Source organism: Leptonychotes weddellii, chromosome 10, assembly GCF_054177405.1.
Source record: "Leptonychotes weddellii isolate Sample4059 chromosome 10, ASM5417740v2, whole genome shotgun sequence".
Taxonomy (NCBI): Eukaryota; Metazoa; Chordata; class Mammalia; order Carnivora; family Phocidae; genus Leptonychotes; species Leptonychotes weddellii.
This window is the reverse complement of record NC_138378.1, coordinates 27,597,583-27,623,256: the sequence shown is the minus strand read 5'-3', so window position 1 is coordinate 27,623,256 and position 25,674 is coordinate 27,597,583. Positions and strand designations below refer to the sequence as shown.

The window sequence follows — 25,674 nt, the reverse complement described above, 5'->3', positions numbered from 1 at the left end:
GTCAGGTCATGATCCGAGGGTCCTGGGATCGAGGCCCGCATCGGGCTCCCTGCTCAGCAGGAAGCCTGCTTCTCCCTCTCTCACTCCCCCTGCTTGTGTTCCCTCTCTCACTGTGTCTCTTTCTGTCAAATAAATAAATAAAATCTTTAAAAAAAAAAGGGTACTCACTAGTTATGGGTAATTGTCACTTAAAAAAAAAAAACTTTCTCACCAGTCTGATTCTTTCTTCTTTTCTTTCTTTCTTTCTCTCTCTCTCTCTCTTTCTTCTTCTTCTTCATTTTTGCAGTACATATGTATTCTGATTTTTTTTTTTTTAAAGTAGCGTGGAGCCCAACACAGGGCTTGAACTCACAACCCTGAGATCAAGACCTGAGCTGAGGGGGTTGCCTGGGTGGCGCAGTCCATTAGGCGTCTGACTCTTGGTTTCTGCTCAGGTTGTGATCTCAGGGTTTTGGGATCGAGCCCTATGTCGGGGTCCCTGCTCAGCGTGGCATCTGCTTGAGGCTTTCTCTCTCTCTCCCTTTGCCCTTCTTTCCTGCTTGCACAAGCTCTCTCCGTAAAATAAATAAATAAATCTTAAGAAAAGACAAAAACAAAAATCTGAGCTGCAATCAAGAGTTGGTTGCTTAACCCACTGAGCCACCCAGGCACCCCTGGACTCCAATTTTTATGATTTTTTTTTTCCTTTTAGGAAAAATCGAAAAGTTAAAATTTAGAATTTAGAGAGAACAACTGTGTTCTTAGGGTACCACTTTTGGGTACACAGTTGGAGATTGAATTTTCTGAATGAAATTCAGCCCTTCAACTCCCTTCCCCGCACTGATGCCCTCTTTTTTAGGGGGCCTCTTGTATTTGTTTTCTGCAACTGCTTTAACAAAGTGCCAAGATTTACCAGCTTAAAACAACACGAATTTATGATCTTAGGATTCTTTAGGTCAGTACGTACAGGATCTCACTGGGCTAAAATCAAGGTGTCAGCAGGGCTGTCTTGTAGAGGACCTAGGGAAAAATTCATTTGCTCGTCCTTGTCAGCTTCTAGAGGCCGCCATGTTCCTTGGATCGTGCCCCTCTTCCTTTAGCTTCAAAGCCAGTGACAGCGGCTTGGGTCCTTTTCACATTGTATCACCATCACGCTGGCTTTTCTGCCTCCCTCTTCCATTCTCTTTTCTATCATGGCGAAATGCACATAAAATGTATCAACGTCATCATTTTTAAGTGCACAGTTCTGTGGCATTACGGACATTCACACTGTTGTCCTAGCAACACCACCATCCATCCACACAAAGCTTCATGTTGCCAAACTAAACCTCTGCTCGTGAGACACTAATTCCCTCTCCTCCTGGGCCTTGGCAACCAACTTTCTACTTTATGTTTCTATGATGTTGACTACTTTGGAGACTTCCTATTAGTGGAATCATACAGTATTTGTCCTTTGGTTGCTGGCTTATTTCACTTGGCAGAATGTCCTCACGGTTCTTCCATGTTGTCGCACATGTCAGAATCCCCTTCTTTTTTAAGGCTGCATAATATTCCATGGTATGTGTCTACCGTGCATCATTAATCCATCCATCTGTTGATGGACGCTTGAGTGGCTTCCACCTTTTTGGCTTTTGTGATTAATGCTGCTATGGACATGGGTGTATAAGTATCTCTTCAAGATCCTGCTTTCAGTTCTTTTAGGTATATACTCAGAAGTGGAATTGCTGGATCGTTGGGTTGTTCTATTTTTAACTCTTTGAGGAACTGCTGTACGTTGTTCACAGTGACTGCACCATTCATTCCCACCAACAGTGCACAAGGGGTCCAATCCTCCCACATCCTCACTGACACTTATTACCTCGTGTCTTTTTGATACCAGCCATTCTAAAAAAAATGAGGTGATATCTCATTGTGGTTTTGACTTGCGTTTCCCTAATGATTCTGATATTGAGCATCTTTTCATGTGCCTGTCGATCATTTGTATGTCTTCTTTGGGAAAATATCTATTCAGGAAATTGGAAATTTCATTTATTAATTGGACTATTTGGTTTCTTTTGCTCTTGAGTTCTCTGTGTTCCTTATGTAATTTGGATATTAACCCTTTACCAGATATATGGTTTGCAAATATTTTCTCCCATTCTGTAGGTGACCTTGCCATCTTGCTGATTGTTTCCTTTGCGGCACAGAAGCTTTTTCGTTTTATGTAGTCCCACTTATTTATTTCTACTTTTGTTGCTCACGATTTGGGTGTCATAGTCAAAAAATTGTTGCCAAGACCAATGCCAAGGAACTTTATTTCTGTTTTCTTCCTTAGAGTGTTATGATTTCAGGTCTTATATTTAAGTCTAATTCATTTCACGTTAATTTTTTTTAAAGTAGTCTCCACACCCAACATGGGAATTGAACTCATGACCTCACGAATTGCATGCTGTACTGGCTGAGCTAGCCAGGTACCCCTCAAATTAATTTTTGTGATTGGTGTAAGATAGGGGTCCAATGTCATTCTTTTGCATTTGAGTTTCCAATTTTTCCAACATTCATTGTAGAGACGGTTCTTCCCTCATTGCATATTCTTGGCTCCCTTGTCAAATATTAATTGTATGTGCATGGGTTTATTTCTGGGCTCTTAATTCTGTTCCATTGGTCTATGTGCCAGCGTCATGCTGTTTTGGTTGCTATAGCTTTGTAGTACATTTTGAAATCATGAAGTGCCTCCAGCTTTGTTCTTTCTCAGGATTGCTTTGGCTATTTGAGTTCTTTTGTTGTTCCATATAAATTTCAGGATTATTTTTTCTGTTTCTGTGAAAAATGCCATTGGAATTCTGATAGTGATTATGTTGATCAAGAGGTGGCTTTGGGTAGTATGGACATCTTAACAATATTCTTCTGATCCATGAACATGGGATATCTTTCCATTTTTTTTTTTTTCCAATTTCTTTCATCAGTGTCATTTAACTTTCAGTGTACAGATCTATCACACACTTGGTTAATTTATTCCTAAGTATTTTATTTTTTTTATGCTACTGTAAATGGGATTATCTCTTTTTCAGATAGTTTGCTGTTAGTGTAGAGAAACACAACTGATTTTTGTGTGCTGATTTTGTATGCTGCACCTTTACTGAATTCATTGATTAAGTCTAACCATTTTTTGGTTGAGTCCTTAGGATTTTTTTTTAAGACGTATTTATTTATTTTAGAGAGAGAGAGAGCGCGTGCATGAGTGGGGGGAAAGACAGAGGGAGAGGGAGGGAAGCAGACTCCCCACTGAGTGTGGAGCCCGACGCAGGGCTCCATCGCATGACCCTGAGATCATGACCTGAGCCAAATCAATAGTCGATGCTTAACTGACTGAGCCATCCAGGTGCCCCACGGAGTCCTTAGGATATTCTATATATAAGATCATATTATTGCAAACAGAGACAATTTTACTTCTTCCTTTTTTATTTGAATGTCTTTTATTTATTTTTACTGCCTGATTGCTCTGGCAAGCATTTTCAGTACTGTGTTGAATAGGAGTGGTAAGAGTGGGCACCCTTGTCTTGCTCCTGGTTGCAGAAGAAAAGCTTTCAGTTTTTCACTGTTGAGTATGATGCTAGCTGTGGGCTTGTCATATCTGGCTTCTATTATGTTGAGGTATATTCCTTCTATACCTAATTGGTTGGAGTTTTTGTCATGAAAGGATGTTGAATTTTGTCAGATGCTTTTTTTGCATCTGTCGAGGTGATCACATGTGATTTGCATGTGTGAAACCATCCTTGTATCCCAGGGATAAATCCAACTTGATCATGTTGTATGATCTTTTTCATGTACTGTTGAATTTGGTTTGCTAGTATTTTCTTGAGAATTTTTACATTTACACTCATCAGGTATATCAGCCTGTAGTTTTCTTGTCTGGTAGTATGTTTACCTGGCTATAAGAGGATCAGGGTAACACTGGCCTCATAAAATGAGTTTGGGAGTGTTCCCTCTTCTTCGGTTCTTTGGAAGAGTTTGAGAAGGATTGGGTATTGATTCTTCTTTAAATATTTGGTAGAATTCACCAGTGAAACCATCTGGTCCTGGGCTTTGCTTTTCTTTTCAAAACCTGAGAAGTTTTTGATTACTGATTCAATCTTACTCATTATTGGTCTATTCAGATTTTCTTTTTTGTCATGATTCAGTCTTGGTAGGTTATATGTTTCTAGGAATTTATCCATTTCTTCTCGGTTATCCAATTTATTGGTATATAATTGTTCATAGTAGCCTCTTAAGATCCTTTGTATTTCTTTGGTGTCCGTTGTAATGTCTCCTTTTCATATCTAATTTTGTTTGAGTTTTTTCTCTTAGTCTAGCTAAAGGTTTGTCAATTTTGTTTATCTTTTCTAAAAACCAGCTTAGTTTCATTTATCTTTTCTATTGTTTTCTGGTCTCTCATTTATTTCTGCTCTGATCTTTGTTATTTCCTTCCTTCTTCTAATTTTGGGCTTAGTTTATTCTTTTTCTAGTTCCTCGAGTTTGTTTATTTGGGATCTTTCTTTTTCTTAATGTAGGTGTTCATTGCTATAAAGTTCCCTCTTAGAACTGCTTTTGTTGTACCCCATAACTTTTGGTATGTTGTATTTCCGTTTTTGTTTGTTTCCAGATATTTTTGACTTCCATTTTGATTTCCTCTTTGACCATTGGTTGTTCAGGAGTGTGTTGTTCAATTTCCACATATTCGTGGATTTTTCCAGTTTTCCTCCTACTGTTGATTTCTAGTTTCATACCATTGTGGTTGGAGAAGACACTTGGTATGATTTCAATCTTCTTAAATTATGAAACTTGTTTTGTGTGTAATTTACTTTGAAATGCATCAAAAATAAGATGGATTATTGAATAGATAAAGGAATGTATAGCTGGACAGATGTGTGATAAAGAAAGATAGTAAATGTTTTTGTTTTTTTTTAAGATTTATTTATTTGAGAGAGAGAGAAGAGCATGGGGGAGAGAACACCAGTGGGGGGGAGGGACAGAGGGAGAGGGAGAAGCAGACTCCCCGCTGAGCAAGGAGACCTACATGGGGTTCCATCACGACCCTGGGATCATGATCTGAGCTGAAGGCAGACGCTTAACTGACTGAGCCACCCAGGTGCCCCAGTAAATGTTAGGGGTAGAATAACCATGCATCCCTGGCTGTTCATTGTCTTATTCCTCATCTTTATGTTTGAAAATTCTCATAATAAAATGTTTGAAAAAAATTTGGGTAATGCCATTCCCCAGAGAGAGCCAATCCTTCATTCATTTATATACAGATATACATATGCCAGGGATTCTTAACTGGACACTAGGTGATGTCCAGAGACATTTTTGATTGTCATGACTGGGTGGTGCTGCTGGCATCCAGTGGGTAGAGGCCAGGGATGATGTTAAATATCCTCCAATGCAGAGGACAGCCCCCACAACAAAGAATGATTTAGCCAAATGTCAATAGTGCTGAGGTTGAGAAACCCTGACATATATATCTGAGTATCTGAATATATGTATCCGTTCATATAAATGTATACATATGCATATTTGATGCTCACTTATATTTTAAACAAAATTGAACTCATGGTTTTGTAACCTGTGTTTTCACAACATGTTGTCATTTCCCCAGGTAATTAATTGCCTTTAATGTTATCATATTTTAATGGCGATTGTAGATGTGTATGCTGTGATTTATTGCACCCAGCTCTGGGCATTTTTAGGTGGCTGGCTGATCTATAATGTGCCTCAGTGGAATTTGAGTCTTTCCTGTCAGACCCATCTCTTCTGTGTTGTGAAGATCTCTTCAGGGAAGACGCGTTGGTCGCCCTTGGGACCACCTTGGGTGTCAACATTCTTAGTGACTGGAGCACTTGTTCTGGGGTCGTCTAAGGGTTGTCCTCTCTCCTTTGGGTGTTTTTTCCCCAGAGGCTGTGACAAGCACAGGCGGCAGTCAGCAGTGTGGTATCTCACTAGCCCTGGGTCAGCGTTGGGCGGCCCACGCTGTGGATCTGGGTTGGGAACAGAGAGCCATGTGCCCCCTCCCCTGGCCCAAATTCTGCTGAGTTCCTAAGGACCCAACTTGACTTGGCCTGTGTCTTTATTCAAATACAGGTCTCCCCTTCTGATGAAAAGAGAACAGAAGAATGGACTACAGTCACCAAACCTCTCTAGTCCCGTGCGGACAAGATAAATACATCTCCAAGTAAGATTTTTGGCTTTTATTTTTTTTTTAATTTTTTTAATTTTTTAAAGATTTTTATTTATTTATTCATGAGAGGCAGAGAGAGAGAGAGGCAGAGGGAGAAGCAGGCTCCCAAGGAGCAGAGAGCCCGATGTGGGACTCGATCCCAGGACCCTGGGATCATGACCTGAGCCAAAGGCAGACGCTCAACCATCTGAGCCACCCAGGCGCCCCAAGATTTTTGGCTTTTAGTGTTGTGTCCCCAGTGGCCAGTCCCACGTGGATGGAAACCCCTTCTGTCCATGGGTGGCAGGGGCTCCTGTGTGTGGGAAGAAGGGAAGCAGCTGAGTGTGAACGAGTGAGAGCACAGCAAGGTTGGTGCTCTAGATAAAAACATGGCCCCGGAGCCTGGCCACAGACAGCGAAGTAAAGGGGACCTTCAAGACACAGCACCTTTGGGGGTTCAAGAGAGATGGTGTCCTGGAAGGGGGAATTAATGGTGGCTGCCCCCTGAGCTGTCTGTGGTGTCCCCTGAGGGAGTCCCCACTGGGTGGTGTCCCTGTGCTGCTGGGGTTCTGACCAGAATAGGCACAGGTGCCCCCTGAACAGAAAGGGACAGTTTCATTGCTTTATATGCACTAAAATCTCTTGAGCTCAGATTTTTTGCTAATGTGAGCCAAAATGGACTTTTTCAAATGATAAGTTTGAGGATATATTTTTATATCCAGCACAGGGCTTTGTTCATACTGAATGCTCTCTATCTGAACTAAATGCTTAACTTATCTGGGACCAGATTGTTTTAATTCCTTTACACATATTTGGCCACATACAGACACGCAGTTGTGTGAACTATGGATCATTCTTATCGATTCATTGAGGGATTTCTCCAGGGACCTCGACTGGCCAGTAATTTTAGATCTCTGTGCTCAAAAGAAAGTACCCAGCAGCTTTTTGTGTTAGGTTATTTGGAGTCACATTTTTCACTAATTCATTTAGGCTTGCATAGAATGACTCCGGTTTTTCTAGGTTTAACTTGTCAGGAGCTTCTTGGACTTTCAAGGCAGCTTTGACCTCTGGTGTGGCCCCAAATCGCTCCATTGAATGGCTGCATTCAGAGAGACCAAACTCCACAGCCTCTTGCCTGAGTACAGGCAAAAGCACAGGGCGATGTCTTCAAGCCCCTCCTTTGCAAGTCAAAAAAATTTTTTTAAGTTTATTTATTTAAGTAAGCACCCAACATGGGGCTTGAACTTACGACCCTTGAGATCAAGAGTCACACGCCCCTCCCACTGAGCCAGCCAGGCGCCCCCCCAAATTTGTTTTAAATAAACTGAAAACACTTAAAATAGAATAAAAAGATAAAAGCTTGTAGAACAGAATATTGCTAGGGCCCAGAATCCCCTCCTGCCCCCTTGTGGTCCCTGCTCCCCAAGGTGAACTGCTATCCTGAATTCTAACATCCATTTTGAACTTTATATAAGTGGAATCATACAATACGTGGCCTTTGGTGTCAGGCTTCTTCTACTCAACATAATATCTGTGAGATTCATCCATGTTGTGTGTGGCTCATTCATGTTCTTGTTGCTACGTAATATTCCACTGTATGACCACAGCTCCCTTTATTCATCCTCTCCACTGTGGATGGGAGTTTGTAAGTTTTTAAACACACCATAAAGTCATGTCTATCACTCATAAGTCAGTGGGTCCAGACCTGTCCCTTTTGACTTTCTGAAAAGCCTAGAAGTTTCTGAGTCTCATGAAAGCCTGTCGCGATTGTCCTGTTCTAACTCATAGCAGAGGTGAGGGAGAAAAGACAGTGGACAGACACCCAGACTTAGATGGCTGAAGGCCGGGTTAGAGGTGAGAAAAAAGGGAACAGGTGCATTATAAGTGGCTTCAGCTGAGACTGTCACACCTTTTGTATTTTGCCCTAAGGAATGAACTTCTCCTGCATCTGAAGACCTACAATTTGTACTACGAAGGCCAGAATTTGCAGCTCCGACACCGAGAGGTAAGGAGTCCCCGGGGAAGGACTGTGGGCCAGCCCAGTCTGTCTCCATGTCTCCAGGGTCTCAAGGTCCCTGCCTCTCCTGCCCACCCCGGGAGTGGCCTCCCATTTAGGATGTTAGCGGGAGTCCCTGGAGTTCTTTGGAAGGAGACCCCAGGCTCATTTTGTTCTAAAGAGGATGAGCTTTTCTGTTCCAGAGGCATTCCTGGGGATGGATGTGAGGCTGGGCTAGCATCTGCTTCAGAGGGGGTCCTCTAAAGGGGGATGTTCATGAAATGGCCCTTTCCCATGGTGCTCAAGCAGGCTGCTTCTTCTCGGGCAATTCAGGAAACTTCCCCAGTCTTCTGTGTTTACACATCTGGGCCCACATCTGATTGCTGCAGCAACTGGGCAAGCCGCATCAGCTCTGCCTGGAAATGCTTGGCCCTTCCCCACAACTGCAGTGGTCTTCCTAGGGTGCCTTGTTGGGATGCGCTTTGCTCTCCATCCGGCTTCCCCCAGCCCGAATCTTAGCTTACTCATCCCGTATCCATTTCCGTAAAGCCTGTTATCAGGAGATGGTGAGTTTTGTAGGAGCCAGGTAGAGTAATTTATACTCAAGTGTTCTAGACTGATAAGATATGTGTAATACCCTTCTAAACACATTTTCAGGTTATCAAGCCATGGCAATTCAATCCATAGAAACAGATACCAGATGGTATAATTTCAGCTGCGAAGGCAGGCTGGTTGGGGAGAGTATGTGAGATGCAGTGGCTTTTTCTGTGTCCCTCAAACCAGTCCATGTAGGAAAAGTCCTACTTTGCATTAAATCCTGTCCTAAAATCATGCGATATGACAGTAGCTAGAAGGCCCTCTGTACAGCCTATTCTTACATAAAGCCTTTCCCCCCAAGACCCCCACCTGCCTGCCTGAAAGTTGTTCTACTCCTCTCCTGCTTCTTTTGTTCTCCCTCCTCTCTGGCGATGATCCTGGGATCCGGGTCAGTTGTTCATTGGACGGGTGTCCTCTTCATCCCTGTGGCTCATCCTGAAGACATGGCCGTGGCCCAGGTCTGACAGCTGTGGGGTTTTCTGAGACTTGAGAAAGAAGGCCTGACCCTTTTAGGCATTGTCCTTAAAGCTTCTAGTGAGTGGCTGGGCCATTCACAAGATTTTGGTCCTTGGACAGCTTTTCTGTGGTGCGTCTTATAGAATAAATTCTCAGAGTGCTCTATGATTAAATAGAGACTCATAATAAATGAGACTCAGTTCTTTGAGACAAAACACACAGGAAGCCCTTAGAAGGGTCTGAGGTTTAACTTGTTAACAGTCAACAACCCTTGAGTATAAATTTGGAATTATCGGAGGATTAATTCACCTCTTGGAGAGCTGCAATGTAGCACACTAGCTAATTTAAAGCTCTGGGAAGTTCTGCTGGTAAGAAGTCTGATTAACATATCATCTCCCAACTCATGATCACCCAACACCCTTTTTAAGGTAACCTGCGAGAGGAGTTGACCTGTGAGAGGAGCTAGTATTCGGTAGAATAAACTTGGGGAAATGTTACTTTAAATCTCCTTCAACCAGCAGGTCAGATTGCTAAACATATATCATAGCTAAAGACTTCCCGTGGTAGGGGAGGGGAAAGTAGCTAATTCAAGAATCTAGTTCTGGCTTCTGTTAGTAAGGCCCGTCTCAGTTACTCTAAGAGATGTCTTCTTCTTTCTTTAAAGTATAAAAACAAAAAAACCCCATTTTTATCATTTACACACATGTACTTGAGTTTTGAGGCAACTTTTGTGTTGACCTATGAGGTCATCTTCAGGGCGTAGCTTGTGGTGGGGTGTGTCTCGAGGCGGGGGCGCAGGTGTAACTTGCGCCCCGCCAGGGCCCGTCAAGGGCGCTGTCCGCTGTCCCCCAGCGTGTTGCTGGCTTCTGCGGGGTTTTCTGGTCCAGCTCACCGTGCCAATTGCTTTGTGGGCAGGAGGAAGATGAGTTCATCGTGGAGGGGCTGCTGAACATCTCCTGGGGGCTGCGTCGGCCCATCCGTCTGCAGATGCAGGATGACAACGAGCGCATTCGCCCTCCACCATCCTCTTCCTCCTGGCACTCTGGCTGTAACTTGGGGGCTCAGGGGTGAGTGAGGAGAGATGGGACTGTGGCGACCGGGAGTGTCTGGGGGTTCTGTTCTTAAGTGTTCTTGAGCAGACAAATGCCACCTTCTTCCAGCAAGCCTTGACTCCAGCTCCCATTCTCCCCACCTGCACTGCGCACCTGTTCTGGGCTTAGGAGGAGGAGGAAGGAGCAGATGTTGGTGTGATGGGGCCACCGTGCCTGTCACCACATCACTGGGTGAGAGTCAGAGGGGAGAAATGCCAAGGCCTGGTTGCAGTGTGTCCTCCCTCATGGAGAATTCCTGAGTCTCTGAGGGGTATCGCTCGTGACCAGCTGGGCCTAGCCTGCAGATTTCTGATGGGACGCCTGGTGCCCCAGCACTTCCCCATGGGGACCACTCCTCATAGAATGACCCTGCTCTGGAGACACCAAGGGCTCGAACCTTCTCTCCAAAGCTCTCCATGACTTGGGGGAACCTGGAAGAAGGAAAGGAACATCAGGCTGTGTTCAAACCAGTCCCACGAGGTCAGCTAGGGGGCTGCTTCCTTCAGGCCACACCCGGAGCTGGGTGACCGCGTGACAGTCAGCAGTCTGGGAGGCTCCCTCCTCCGGGGTCCCATTGGAAGGTCTGCGAAGCCCATGCCTATTTGTCCCCTCCCTCTGCTACCAGCTGAGTAGCCAAGTGCATGTAGACATGCCCACCCTCTGCTGGGACTTCCTTCCGGGACTTTGGTTCTTGGTATCAAGTGACTGACTAGCCGTGTTCATCTCGAAACTTGCTGGTGCTGCAAGGCCAGAGTGTGGGTAGCGTGTGTTGACCTCTCAGCCAAAACCACAGTGATGTGTTTTCTGTTTTCAACCAGAACCAAGCCCTCTCTGTTGGACACGCTGGACATTCTGTTAAACTCTGCAGCCAAATCCATCTTTCTCGAAAGTTGGGAGACACCTACACTGTGGCCAAATGCTGATCTGCTTTCTTTCCCAGGGAATTTTAGGAGGGAAGTCCTTGCCCATCCCATCAGACGCTGGAATGTCTGGTCAAGGTTCTCTGGCTTCATCTCCTTGGCTGGTTTCCCGCTCTACTTTGATTTCAGCCCTTTTTTGCCATCTTGGATTTCCTGTGGGCCAAACCCTTTCCACAGCTGCATCCCAATGACGCCCGATTCTGCTCCATTCCGTCCCCTACGTGAGAGAATTTTTAGAATGCCATCTGACTGTGTGATTTTTGGCTGAGCCTGCTAAAGGGTCTTTCACTCGGCTCGCTTGTTTCTTCTCCATTCCCTGCAACATCAAGCTGGTCTTGGTTGGTTCTTGAAACCTGCCAGGGCTCTTGAGAGGGTTGTCAGGAACGGTAATTAAGGTTATCCCCGATGCTGGCTAGAATGAAGTGAACACCTGGGCCACTGGGGTAAGAAGTAGGCTGAGACCAGTTTCTGCTTCCGTGAGGGAGTGGGCCGTGGTCGCTGGGAGCACCAGGCACTCACCACTCCTGAGCAGCTCTGACCAGTTCGAGTCTGGGGTCAGAAGTCCAGAGTTAGACCACAGTGGGAAGTTCTTTCAGATTTTCAGTTTCTATTGTCTTCCCTTAAAACTGTCATCCCTGGACTGTAAGTCCCATCTCTACTGGGTCCCAGGGAGCCCACGCTCTTCTCACTATGGGATGGTCCTAACTGGTTAAGTGTGATTTTCCTTTCTGGTCAAATCTCCTGTTGATTTTGGGTGTGCCTCTCTGAGCTGCTGTCATTATCCTTTGGGGCTTATAGGGGAGTCTTTTGCCAGTTACCCAGGACTCTGCTCAGACTGATTTTGTGGGGTCCAGCTTGGCTGAGCATCCTGTCCGGCAACCCCAAGAACGCTATCATCAGTGGTCCTTCCAACGCTGCTCTGACCTATTACTTCCATTCCTTTAGATACCAGAAGCAATTTCTGAGTTACTCTTCCAACAGGAAAGGATCTGAACTGGAATCTTATCTGGAGAAACAAATGTCCATTATTAGAGCTATCGAACCTGTACATGCTCAGAAACTCAGTGCACACAATGCCCAGATTTTGTCCTTTGGTGTTCTCCATCCTGGGCTTGATGAATTGGGTGCTTGTGTTGCTGCAGATGCTGGGAAAGAGCATCTTCTCCTCCAGAATACCCCCTCCCCACCCTGTGCTCAGCCCTGGAGCGGGGCCAGCTTCACGGGACACTCCGCACGGGCCGCCCCCACGGGGGTGTGCTTGTCCCCAGCCTAGCACAGGCCAGGTGCTCCCCTTGCAGGAGAGGGAGGGTCCCCCTGCAGGGGCTGAGCCAGTCTCCCTTTTGTGTTCTGTCTCCCCAGCACCATCCTGAAGCCCCTCACCATGCCCAGCATTCAGATCTCAGAAGTGGATGCCCCGCCCGAGAGTGAGCAGACACCGAGCCCCACAGGTACATACATGTGTGGTGGGAAGTGTCCCGCTCTGGGCTCTCCTATGTGAAGACTGATGTGATCTAGATGCTGTAAATTGAATAAATAAAATTCATGTGGTTCAAGATTCGAAGAGTTTTCAAAGGAGCCTATCAGGAGTTCCCCATTTCATCTACCCACCATAGTGGTTCCCTCCCTAGAAAATACTTGAAAGCATGCTTTCTGAGGTCTTCTAGACAGATACAAGCAAATGCACAGCAACATACCTTTATGGTTGGAGGTCATTTCTTTTCTTCCCCTTTTTACATAAGTGGTAGCATTTTGTATATCCCTGTTTCCATTAGTTTGTTTTAAGGACTGTCCCACACAAATCCATAAAGAACTTTGGCATTCTTATCCAGCTCTGCTGCATTCCATTGTGTGGAGAAATGATAGCTGAATCACTCCTCACTGATGGACATTGAAGTCATTCCAGTCCTTTTGCTGTGACAAACAGCAGTTAGTGGCCCTGGACACGTGTCATTTCACACATTTGTCAGTGTCTGTAGGATTCTTTCAAGTGGAATTTCTGGGTCTGAGGCTATGTGCATTTGTAATTTTGATAGATACTGTCAGAAGGCAATCTCTTGCAAGTCCTTATGTCATGCTTCCGCTGTGCCAAGCACTATTCTAAATGCTTTGCGGGAATTAATTCAGTAAACCCTCACAACAATCCTGTGATGTGGGTGCTATTATTATGCCCATTTTATAGATGAGGGAACTGAGGCATGGAGGGGTTAATGAAACATAGCAATGGTAGGGCTGGGGTTTGGCCCTGGGAATCTGGCTCTCAAGCCTCTGCTCTGGAATCTTGTCACTGTATTGCTTCTCAGTAAATTATACCATATGTTTTTCCCCCCGGCAGGAAATACTGTTTTGATGAAACGTATTTTGGGGGAGGCGGCAGCGGGTACCGTAGCCTTGGCCACAAAGAGGGTACTGTGTGCAAACTGCCACATCCCCGGGCCAGGCAGACAGAGCTCATCTCCCCCTCCCCTCTTAGACTCCAGGGGCCTCAAGCCCCTGCAGGAAGACACGCCACAGCTGATGCGCACACGCAGTGATGTTGGCGTGCGTCGCCGTGGCAACGTGAGGACACCCAGTGACCAGAGGCGAATCAGACGCCACCGCTTCTCCATCAATGGCCATTTCTACAACCACAAGGTAGAGAGGATGGGGGGTAGGGGGCAGGGGTTATTCCCGAGTGAATAAGGCCTCTTCTTGGGCAGCGGCCACCTCCAGGCTACAGACAAGTGGGAAGCCAAGTATTTGCCGTTCTGTCTTTGGGTCCTGGGTGGGCTGCAGGCTCTGCCGGCTCTGGGAGGGATGAGGGACCCCAGATCAGGAGCCCCGCCTAGAGGGGTGGGTGAGATGACACCACGAACATCAGAGCCGAACCCCCTCCCCGGGAAGTCCACACGTTACCCTCTTCCTACACCGGCTGCTGCGTGGTCTCACTTTCCTGTGAGCTGGGTGCTGCCCCCTGAAGCAGGGCTGCGGGACGCAAATCAGGGGGTGTCCGTGCACTACCCCCCCCCACCGCTAGCTGACCCTCCTTCCCTCCCGCTGCCTGGTCCGAATCCAGCCCCAGAAGCAAGTGCATCACGGGAGAGGGGTCAGAGACCTTGAGTTGAAGTCACAGTGGAAGGGGCTTTGTGCGCGTTTTCTCTGGAGAGAGGGCCTTCCTTATCTGGGCCCATCCCCCTCCCCCACCCTGCCACTTGCCCAGCTCAGACCCCTCCAGCCTCCCGTGGGGACCGTGGGTGGGAGACGAGCTCCCGAGTTAGGCACAGCCCAGGGGTGCCTTGTTGACGTCAAAGCCACTGTCTGCCAGGCTGCTGGGGGCGGGGGGGCTCTCAGAGTGCACGGGGTGAGTGCCCTTTGTCACTGTGCCCTTTACCCCAGGTCACGGGGCTGGGGGACACCTGGGTTTTAGGGCCCAGTTCTTGTCCCCACGGCCACCGTGAGCCGGACCCCTCTATTGACAGACATCGGTGTTCACGCCAGCCTATGGCTCGGTCACCAACGTCCGCATCAACAGCACCATGACCACCCCACAGGTCCTGAAGCTGCTGCTCAACAAATTCAAGGCAAGTTCCCACGCGGGCTGGCCCCGGAGTGGGAAGGGGGACCATGGAGGGTGTGCAGTAAGCAAGGGGGGGCGCGCTGGGCCGCGGGGCTCGGGGTCTTCCGACCCTGTGACATCAGCATCCCCTGGGAGCTTTAGCAAAGCAGCTTCCCAGGCCCCAGCCCTGAATCAGACCTGCTGAATCTGAAGCCCGAAGGCCAGGGAACCCGCTCAGCAACTGGCAGGCAATTTTGGTGCCGCTGAATTCTGAGGAGCCCCGGCCCTCAGACCCCAGGCCCCAGGCACAGACCTCAGACCCCAGGCACAGACTGACTTTTGAAACACATTTGGGGAACCTACTCTGAAAAATGAACTTCAATACACGTGTAAGTTCTAGTGCATGAGTCCTTAAAGTTCCATTACTCTGTAGGTTTCCCACAATCCCTTTATAAGAAATCTTTTGGAGACAGGGATCCCTATTTTTCACTGGGGCCAGTGTCAGCTGGTGGCCTCTGGGTTCAAATCCCCAGCCATCACCCGCTGATTGGAGGAGCCGAGCTAGTGACTTAAGCTCCCTGTGCTTCTGCTTTGTCTTCTGTAAAATGAGGGTTCACAGGACCCCCCATTAAGGGACTGACGGGAGTATGAGATGAGTTAACATGTGCAGAGTGTGTGGCATGGTGCTTGTCAGGGTGCAAGAAATGTTAGTCCTTCTTATGGACTGTTACTGATAAAGTTACCTGCCTGCCCCCTCTCCTCATCCCCTCTGAGAGCTGGAGAGAAATAACTCCCCCTCAGAAGCGCCGAACATCCATTTAGCTTTGCAGCGTCCAGGAAGGAATGGCTCAGAGTTGGGATATGTAAATATGTGCTTTCTTCAAGCATCTCTTGTTTCTGATTCAGATCGAGAATTCCGCAGAGGAGTTTGCTTTGTATGTGGTCCATACCAGCGGTGGTAAGTCTGAAAAACACAGTGTACTTGAAAATGTTTACTTCACTCAAAACGGCAAGTGTAAAAACAAGACCTCTGCCTCATTTGCTTGTTGTTTGGCCTTTGGAAACTTCCAAACGTTGATTGCCTCCGAGACTGGTGGGGTCACTGGCTGAGTCCACTGGGAAATGCCGTATGTGGTCTAGAACCTAACTGCTTATTTAAAAGGCAACCGGATTTTCTCGAGAGGTAGATAAAACCAATTCCTCCAACATAGCATCTTCCAAAGGATTTGGAGGATGGTCATTTTGTCAGGGAGAGCGGGGAGGGAATGGTTGCTTTGAACCAGAACTGTTCATTCACAGTTCAGTCTCCTGACTTACTTGGCCACATCTTCTGAGGTGCCCTAACCCTGAGCTGGCCACTACTTATGGGGAGAAAGGCCTCAGGGCCAAACTCAGGGCTGTTCCTTGCTGGGTGTGGTTCCAGAGAAACAGAAGCTGAAGAACACCGATTACCCTCTGGTTGCCCGAATCCTCCAGGGACCGTGTGAGCAAGTCTCCAAAGTGTTTCTTATGGAGAAGGACCAGGTGGAGGAAGTCACCTACGACGTGAGTCCCCTTTCTGTTGGGCAGTCTCTCCTCAGGAGGGCAGAGATTTGGTTGGGTTACCTGCAACTGGGGTACAGCTTGACTTTCTGGCCAAGGACCATGTCCCATTTTGTTGCCATTCCTCAATAACAGGTTTTCTTCTTTTTTTTAAATTAAATTAAATTAAATTAAAATCTTATTTTTTATTATTTTTAAATTTAAATATTTTATTTTTATTTATTTTAATTAATTTACTTTTTATTTTAAAATTTATTTTATTTATTTTATTTTTAAACTTTATTTCATTTTTAATAAAAAAATTTAAAAAATTTTTTAAATGTTTTTCTTAATTTTTTTTTTAATACCAGGTTTTCTTGAAGCAGGAATGGTCATGAGGCAGGGAGAATGAATGCAGAGGCTAGGCAGAGGGTATCCCCTGGGGGGAGTTATTGGGGGGAATGCTCAGGCACAAAATGGTTTACATAGAGTAAATGTCTTCAATCTTTCTAGGGTACTGTATGGGCTGAGAAGTTTCTGCAGACCTCTCTTAGCAACTTCAAGCTGTTTGCAGTGATTTTACCTTATCTTACCTGTTAGTCAGCTTTTGCTACGGTAACAAACATCTCCAAATCCTAGCTGCTTGCAACAGCAAACGTGCACTTTCTTGCTCAGGACGCTGCAGGCTGGTAGTTGCAGCTCTGCTCCAGGTTGGGGGTTGAGTGCAGGTGTGCATTGCATGTCTCATTCAGAGACCCAGGCATGAGGGGTGGTGGCTCCCTGGGGTACACGTCCCATGGCAGATCCCAGGAGTGCAAGACACAAGGCCAAACCTCGTAAGCTCATCAGAAGCCTGCACTCAAATGTACCTTATAGTGTGTCCACACACATTCCATTGACCAAAGCAAGTCATAAATATAATAGCAGCTCCACATTAATAGGCTTTTTTCCCATGGAAAAGAGTTGATTGAGTAGGGTGGGGATTCTTGTGGAGGAGGGGGGACAGCTGTTGAACTTCAGTTCACCTGGGGGCCACCCTCACCCCACACAGCCTCTCCGGAGCAAGTTCTCATTTGGATGCCCGCTTGAGACTCCAGATGCAAGTCATCATCCTGAGCCATGGTTCCCTAAATCCGCTTAGGGGAGAACAGAGAGGTTTATTGAATATTGTGGGTTCAGGTGTTCTCTGCATCACTGCATCGAGAGAGTGCTTTTCCACGTTTGATAATCACCTTGTCGTGCACTGGACACATGGGACGAGAGATGAGAAGTTCTGAGATATGTGTCACAGATAGGGAGTGATCTTCACCGCAAACTCTATGGCAGCCTTGAGAAGAACGAGGCTTGGCTATTGCTTTTAACAAAATCCTGGATCAGTGCAGAAATAGGTTTCCCGTGCTTTCGTGCCTTACATGAGAGAGGCACCAAAAGGAATTGGAATATGGTTGGGAAGGGGGCGTGCATGCACCCCAGACTGACTTCTTCCTCCCCAGGTGGCCCAGTACATAAAGTTTGAGATGCCCGTCCTAAAAAGCTTCATCCAGAAGCTCCAAGAGGAAGAAGATCGGGAAGTGAAGAAGCTGATGCGCAAGTATGCGTGGCCCCAGGGCGGCTGGTTGGGCTTCTCCCGGGGCCTCAGGGAGCCGTCTCTCTGTTCGGGTGTCTCCCAGGGACTATGCTGAGCGGCTGTGTGGGCCTGGGTGCCGTGGACCTTCTTCCGGGGGCTTCCCGTGACAAATGTGGATGGGGACACGAAGCTTAAGTGTGTTGGTCTCTTTGTTTCCTGTGTCAGCTTCTCATTTTGATGTGGGACATCAAAATGTTCCGGGGATTTCAGGAAGGCTGTCTTAGCAGTGGAAAGTAGTCTAAGCAACCTACCTCTGAAATCCTTTCCTCCTACCCTTCTCCCTTCTTTAACATTTCTCTTCTGGAAATTACAGTTGGCTTGAAACGTCAGTAAAGCCTCTCTCTGGCGAGGATTTTTTTTTTTTAATTTATGATTGAAGTGTAGCTGACATACAGTGTTATACTTGTTTCAGGCGTCTGGCATAGCGATCCAACAATTCTATACATTATTCAGTGCTCACCATGATAAGCGTAGTCCCCATCTGTCACCATCCAATGTTATTACAGTTTACTGACTGTATTCCCGACGCTCCACTTTTCATCCCTGTGACTTTTTATTTTCTAACTGGAAGTTTGTACCTCCTAATTCCCTTCATCTATTTCACCCTATTTCGTTAGGGAGAATTTTATGATTTTTTTTTTTTTTGCCGTGTTTAGTCATAAAGTGGACTGCTTTGCTTGGACACAGCTGAACGATTGATTGATTTCTGCCCCTGGGGAATAGCACCGATGCTCCATTTGCTTTGGCAATGATGATCGCTAGTATGAAAGCAGTTGACATTTACTGAACACTTGAAATGCGCCAAACTTTAAAGAGAGCTTGTGCCGGGCGGTGCAAAGCCCTGGCCATCAGGAGTGGCCCCCTGAGCCCCGCACAGAGGTTCGCACTGCAGCTTCTGCGCTGGCTCAGTTCAGGGAAGGGGTGGAGACCGGCCCTCGTCAAGCCATGCACCCCCACGCTTGGGAGTTGCTCTGGTCTGTTCTGCAACATGCGGGGACTGATATTAGCTCGAACCATATGAAGCTGCCGTTTTTGTAGGCTCCTCACGATGGTCAAAGAACGGCAATTTCAGATGGTCCAGCCCCGGTGAGGATCCCGCGCTACTGTGTCGTGGTGCCTTGGGCACAGTAAGCGCTTGGTTCATGCAGTCCTTCCTGGTGGTGCTGTCTGTTTCGCCCTCCGGTCCTTCTTTGGCCAGAGTTTCTAACGGTCGTCAAATCGTCTAGTTTGGATTGGGTCTGCTCAGTTCCTCTCATCCGGGTGTGGAAATGAACACAGGCCACAGGGTGGCTGACGGCTGGGCCAGTGATAGAAACAAAGGCACCGACAGGTGGCCCCTGGGACCCGGGCGGTGGGGGAAGATCAAGAGGAGGCATATGTTGTTTTCTTTTTTTTTTTTTTTTTTTTTTTATTTAAAGATTTTTATTTATTTATTGAGAGAGAATGATAGCATGAGAGGGGGAGGGTCAGAGGGAGAAGCAGGCTCCTCGCTGAGCAGGGAGCCCGATGCGGGACTCGATCCCGGGACTCCAGGATCGTGACCTGAGCGGAAGGCAGTCGCTTAACCAACTGAGCCACCCAGGCGCCCCGGCATATGTTGTTTTCTGCGGCCCATCATAGCTCTTCCTGTCCTCAGGTACACAGTGCTCCGGCTAATGATCCGGCAGAGGCTGGAGGAGATGGCCGAGACCCCAGCAACAATCTGAGCCACATGAGGGAGGGGATCCAGACACCACAGGGGCCGCCGCTGACACGAGAAGACGCACAGGAAGCTGGGCACCTTCCTTCCATGGAAACGTGTACATACAGACCTCTCCAGCTCCCGCCGAGAGCCACCATCTATTGCCCAGAGCAGAATGGAGAAGGCCGCAGACAACTCCCCATCCCTGGATCCCCATGCTCCACTCCTTTCTTTTACTCACAAGGACTTTTGAATTTTGTTATGAGGACCCAAAATGTGTGTGTGTGCACGCACATAAGCACATGCATGCACATGTAAGCGTGTGTGCTCACATGGTACGTATCCACGTGCCTACCTGATATTCACATGGAACTGAATTCCGAGCCACCAGCACCAGCACCATGGGGCTTGCAGGTGCGCTGCTCGAGGGCAGGAACATCAGGGGAGTCGCCAATCTGAGGGGTTGAAGTTGATGTCTTCCCTCAAGGGCCAGGGAGCAGCCACACGTTTGGAAGGGAAGGGGACTCCGCAAGCTCTCCATTTGGGGTATTTATATATTGGTGGAGATTCTCCCTGTACATCTAGAAGGACTGGGCATTGGAAATTAACAAACTAGCAGCCCCATGCCCTTGGGGAAGGTCAGATGGAAAGAGAAAGATAAACCATCTGTGGGGTAGATGCAATAAGCCCACAAGTTTTTACACTGGAAACTCTGATTGTTTAAAATAACAAAGACGTATGTGATGATCTATGTGGATTCTGCCTCTGTCCTCACCTCCATGGCCATGTCTAGGAGACAGGAGAGGAGCCTGATGTTTCACTCAGCATGCCAACCCCATGCCATGGAAGCCAACCCCAACTCTTTGGTGCCTCCTTGAGTTGAAGGAAGGGTCTCATGGGTTTATACATGGCCGACTGGCTAGTGTGGCCCGGGCCTGACCTTGTCCTGGGGTGGTGGCCAGAGTTTCCCTCTTTAGAGAACCGTAGAAGCTCCTTGCAGAAGTGACAGATGCCTGGGAGGCCAGCCCATTTCCCATCATCAAGGCCTCTCCTGCACTTGGTGCTGAGGCCATGTGTTTGAGGTCAAGGCTTTCTCCTTTCCAACCACAGGATTCTTTCAAGTTGCCCTTCCCTTATGCATGGAGATGGGCTCCAAGTATGAGGAGGACCCTTCTGCTGACTGAGTGTGGGGCTCAGGGAAGCTCTTTAGGCTTCCCTGTGAAGGTGCATAGGGAGGGTGGAGCTTCTCTTTCAGCTTCTCTGAGCAGCCACCTGGGTGATCTTTAGAACAGACCCCAATGGGGGGAAAGGATGGGACAGTCTGTCCCCTGTGGCTCTGTCAGGAAGACCGCTGGGTAGCTGGGCACCAGTGCGGCTGATACAGTTTGAAGAAGGACAGATGCTTGGAGCAGGGTGCCTGGCTCTGGAGATCAACCAAGCAGGGCCTGGAGCTCCTAACAGCAGGTGTCTCAGCCTTGTTGAGGGAGGGTCTCCCCATCTCTTTACCTCCTCTCCAAGAAAGGTTTGGGGAGCCGGGCAGTTGGTGGAAGGAGGGCCACTGGCCGGTGTCCGCAAGGAAGATGGATGTTTGCAGCGGAGCCGTTCCTGCCCCCTCCTGCCCCCTCCTGCCTCCTGTTCCCCTCTGTGGCTTCCGTGGCCTCTTTAGAGGGCTCACAGCTGTGGTCTTATTGTTGACTTTCACAAAGATGGCGTGCTGCCACCTGGCATTTTGCCGGGGGTCTCTTAGCAAGGCGACCTCCTCTTCGGGGACAGTGCCACCAGCCCTATGGGGCATGGACTGGAAATCCGGAGGCTTTAGTCTCAATCATACACCTCGGTGGGCCGCTGCAAAATGCACAGAAAAGCCGGGGGCAGGGGGAGAGGCTTCCTTTGTTACAGATGGGAAAGAGCGGGTTTGTGAATGCAAACACACTTCCTGAGTTTTGCATTTGAGAAGATGACTTAAGAAACTTCTCTTCCAGTTACTTTTATTTTGAATGTTCAAAGCCTGTGTTGACCCCAGCAATTCCCCTTGGTGGGCTAGGCAGAAAAATTTCCACAGAGCAAATTACTAACTACTAACTTTTGTTGGACAGCTATTTCTCGTTTATAAAAGTTCTCTTTGATTTGCACTAGCACTACGATAGTTTAAATATGGAAATGTTGCAAAACGTTAGGTTTGCCAGCTTCCTTTCTGAGAAAGTGATACTAAGGTAGACCTGGCTTCTTAAAGATTGTTGAGGGGCGGGGAGGTCAGAGTAGAAGTCAGGGGAAATTGCATCTTACAGGATACATTCCACTTACCACGGACCGTATTTTCCATTTTGGCCCACCCTGTTTAGAGATCGTTTCTCACATCCTAGTAGCCCAATCAGGAATTTTGGAAAGGTCCTTTGAAATAGCAGTGCCTGAAACAGAGACACTTCTCCGAAGTGTGGAGCCGGATTTTCTCACTGGTATCACATGGCTTTGCAGCTTTGAATTCCTCTACTGATTTGTGTGGGTTTATGTAATTGCGTGCAATGAACCTGAAATCATGTGAAGAACAAAAGGCCAATTTATAGGTTTTTTTCCTAACTTGTAAAAAGCAGGATAGCCACATCTGGCTTTCTTTTTCTAGGGGCTTGTGTTACAAGGTGATCAAATGAAGGAAAAGCCTGAGTCCATCTGGCTGGGAAGGGGGTCCGTTCCCCCAGGTGATGGTGGAATTAAGCACAAGGTCACATTTTCAGTGATCACATGAGTGGGCCGGTGATGAGTTAAATGGGGGGGCGGTATCTTGGGGAGGGACTGAGAAGCACAAACAGCAGGCTTGCCTGTGCGGGCTGGTGAGGAATGTGTGCACTGGGCTCCAGGCTGATGGACTTGAATTCTAAGTGAGGTTGAGTAAGGGAGGAGCTCAGATTAGCCATCCACCTGCAAGAAAAACGCCGGGACCAAAAGCTGAGGTTTTGGTCTGAGATTTCAAGGAGAAATATTTGCACCCTTCCCTCCTCCCTACCAGAAAGAAAACAATACTCTCTCCTGCAGACAGATAAAGGCATTTTAACACCATTGTAGATAAGACTTTGAAATAAGGGCGCCTGGATGGCTCAGTTGGTTAAGCGACTGCCTTCGGCTCAGGTCATGATCCTGGAGTCCCGGGATCGAGTCCCGCATCGGGCTCCCTGCTCGGCGGGGAGTCTGCTTCTCCCTCTGACCCTCTCCTCTCTCATGCTCTCTGTCTCATTCTCTCTCTCAAATAAATAAATAAAAAAAAAATCTTTAAAAAAAAAAGAAAGACTTTGAAATAAAATGACACACAAATCTGTTCTCTGATGCAAAACATCTTGGCACAAATTCTTTTGTGCAGGGTTGGGTGGTTATTTCGGAGTGTCAGGAGCAAAGAGGAGCGATGGGTCCCAGTAGGGCTAGAAACTCTCTTAAGAAAAGCTCTCTCCCTCCCCCACCACCAAAAAAACCCGCCAAGCTCCATAGCATGGAGAATATGGTGTCATAGATATATTGCCAAGAGAGAAATTTTCTATGAGCGAGGGAATTTCAGGGTCTCGGGGCCAAACCATGATGTGGGGGCTGAGATAGCAAGCAGGAGAGGTCGCCAGCATCCTTGAGGCCGCAGCACACATTTTTGAGTTGCTACTTAAGTTGTTTGACACAAAGTCTTGCTTGAGTCAGGTGAGATGAGAAATGATCTCCCAGAGAGAGGCAGAGATACAGATGAACGTGGCACCCCCTTCTTTCAGGCAGAACTGAAAGCGTTTACCCTGCCACGGGAGGTTACAGTGCCCCCTGTGTTTGAACCAAGCACAAGATGTGGACAAGCTGGGAAGGGAAAGCCTCAGTTTGCCCTTGGAGCCTTCCCTGCTTCCCAGGCTGATGACTTCTGGTGTGTTACTGCTAGTGTTTCTTCAGGGTTTCCCCCCTTGTGTTAGCTTTGTGAAGTATTCTTTCATTCATCATAACTTGCCTTCAACAATGGTACATGACCTGGTTCAATGTTTGGTTCTGAACTTGTAAACGGACACATCTAGGTATCATAACATAATTTGACAAGGCCTCAGGAGGGAGCCATAAATGTCTGTAACATTTTGATAAGTTTTAATGCACCCAACTTAGATCGTGTTGAAATAAAGCACTTTTCAAAGAGAAGTCCTTCTGTGGATGGGTCTGTGTGTGGTGCGCTGGGCGGGGAGCCCTGCCTCATGGGAGGGCCAGGGATGGGAATGCGAAGGCGCATCCAGGAAATAAGGTGATTTTCTTCCCTAATAGTTTATGGTTTGAATGCGCTCAGGCTTGGCTTTAATATTCCAAATAGGAAGTGAAATGAGAACGTCCCCTAGGAGTCTCGAGTTCAGGTCCCGCTGGAGCCAAAAGTTGCAGTGGAAAGAGCTGGGAACTACCATTTGATGAGGTTGGATTTTGTCCTGACTCTACCCCAGGCCTGTTTTGATCCTGGGGCCAATTCGTGGAACTTTTTGCTAGGACTTGGTTTCCCCATCTCTAAAATGGCCAAGCCACCCTGTAGGGGTATGGAGACCTGGGCTTGCCTCTGTTGGAGACAGCTCCCTGGGGGTTGCCAAATGTAAGACCCCAGATGAGGGCCCAAGTACCACCCTATGGTGTGGGGCCAATGTGATGGTTGATTCTGTGTCAACTTGGCTAGGCCATGGTGCCCAGATATTTGGCCAAACACTAGTCTAGAAGTCAGTTCTGAAGGTGTTTTTTTAGATGAGATTAACATTTACATCAGTAGACTTTGAATAAAGCAGATTGCCTTCCATAATGTGGGTGGGCCTCATCCAATCAGTTGAAAGCCTTAAAACAAAAATAGTACCTCCCCTGAGGGAGAGAGAATTCTGCCTCCAGATTGCCTTTGGATTTGAGCCGCAACACTGGCTCCTTCTTCCCTGGGTCTCCAGACTGCCAGCCCATCCTGCAGATTTGGGACTTGCTACTCCCCAATTGCATGAGCCAATTCCTTAAAATAAATCTCTATGTATACATGTTCTGTTGGTTCCGTTTTTCTGGAGAACTCTAACACAGAGGGGTTATATGGTTGGTTCACAACATTTGAATATGTGATTGATAATTATCTTCCTAAGAGCATAAATAGTGACCAACATAATTTGGCCTCTAAAAAAGCTAACAACTGAGGTAAGATTGTTATCAATGCCCCCGGATGATACTTATATGTTTCTTTTATTTTTTTTAAATTTTTTTAAAGTTTTTTTTTTTTTTAATTCATTTAAGAGAGACAGAGAGAGGCAGCGAGAGCATGAGCGGGGGGGTGAGGGGCAGAGGGAGAGGGAGAAGCAGGCCCCCCGCTGAGCAGGGAGCCCGACATGGGGCTTGATCCCAGGATCCCGAGATCATGACCTGAGCTGAAGGCAGATGCTTAACCGACTGAGCCACCCAGGCGCCCTTATATGTTTCTTTTAAAAGAGAGAGAGAGGGATGCCTGGGTGGCTCAGTGGGTTAAGCATCCAACTCTTGATTTCAGGTCCAGTCATGATCTCAGTGTCCTGGGATCAACAACCCCCATGTTGAGCCCCACACTGGGCTCCATGCTCAGCGGGGAGTCTGCTTGGGATTCTCTCTCCCGCTCTCCCTCTGCCCCTCCCCCCATTCATGCTCTCTCTCTCTCTAAAATAAATAAAATCTTGTAAAAAATTCAAAAAAGAGAGAAAAAGATTTGGATGAATCAATGCTCCCCTTAAGTGTTGTTTTGATTTTTTATATTTAGAGTTTTCACTTCTAGCAGTAGCTTTTTAGTTGCTGAATTAACTAAGCTGAGTGCAACAGATGAACAGACAGTTAAAAACACTTCCAAGGGGTGGGAGGATGGGTTGGCCTGGTGGTGGGTATTGAGGAGGGCACGTTCTGCATGGAGCGCTGGGTGTTGTGCACAAACAATGAATCATGGAACACTTCATCTAGAACTAATGATGTAATGTATGGGGATTAACATAAGAATAAAAAAAAAAAACACTTCCAAGGCAGTGAGGTTTTTGTACTGTTCAGACGGTGCATGTAGGTGACAAAGACAAAAGACAAACAGTCTGTCTGGGGTCCCACCAACACCCCAAATCAGGCAGTAAGCCT

General features: G+C 47.2%; 1 protein-coding gene across 7 annotated transcripts in view; it reads left to right on the top strand.

Moving 5' to 3' along the window:
• RASSF2 (Ras association domain family member 2) overlaps positions 1-23,721 on the top strand; it is a 40,150-nt gene extending 16,429 nt beyond the window's left edge. For 6 of the 7 annotated variants that reach the window (XM_081833183.1, XM_081833187.1, XM_081833185.1 and 3 more), the window contains 10 exons: positions 6,076-6,166; positions 8,081-8,156; positions 10,116-10,267; positions 12,571-12,659; positions 13,682-13,842; positions 14,667-14,768; positions 15,650-15,701; positions 16,167-16,288; positions 17,758-17,855; positions 19,528-23,721. In XM_081833183.1, coding sequence (XP_081689309.1) covers positions 6,108-6,166; positions 8,081-8,156; positions 10,116-10,267; positions 12,571-12,659; positions 13,682-13,842; positions 14,667-14,768; positions 15,650-15,701; positions 16,167-16,288; positions 17,758-17,855; positions 19,528-19,597 — 981 coding nt within the window. In that variant the 5' untranslated portion in view covers positions 6,076-6,107 and the 3' untranslated portion in view covers positions 19,598-23,721. The other variant, XM_081833189.1, reaches the window with a different exon arrangement.
• The last annotated feature ends 1,953 nt before the right edge of the window (positions 23,722-25,674 follow it).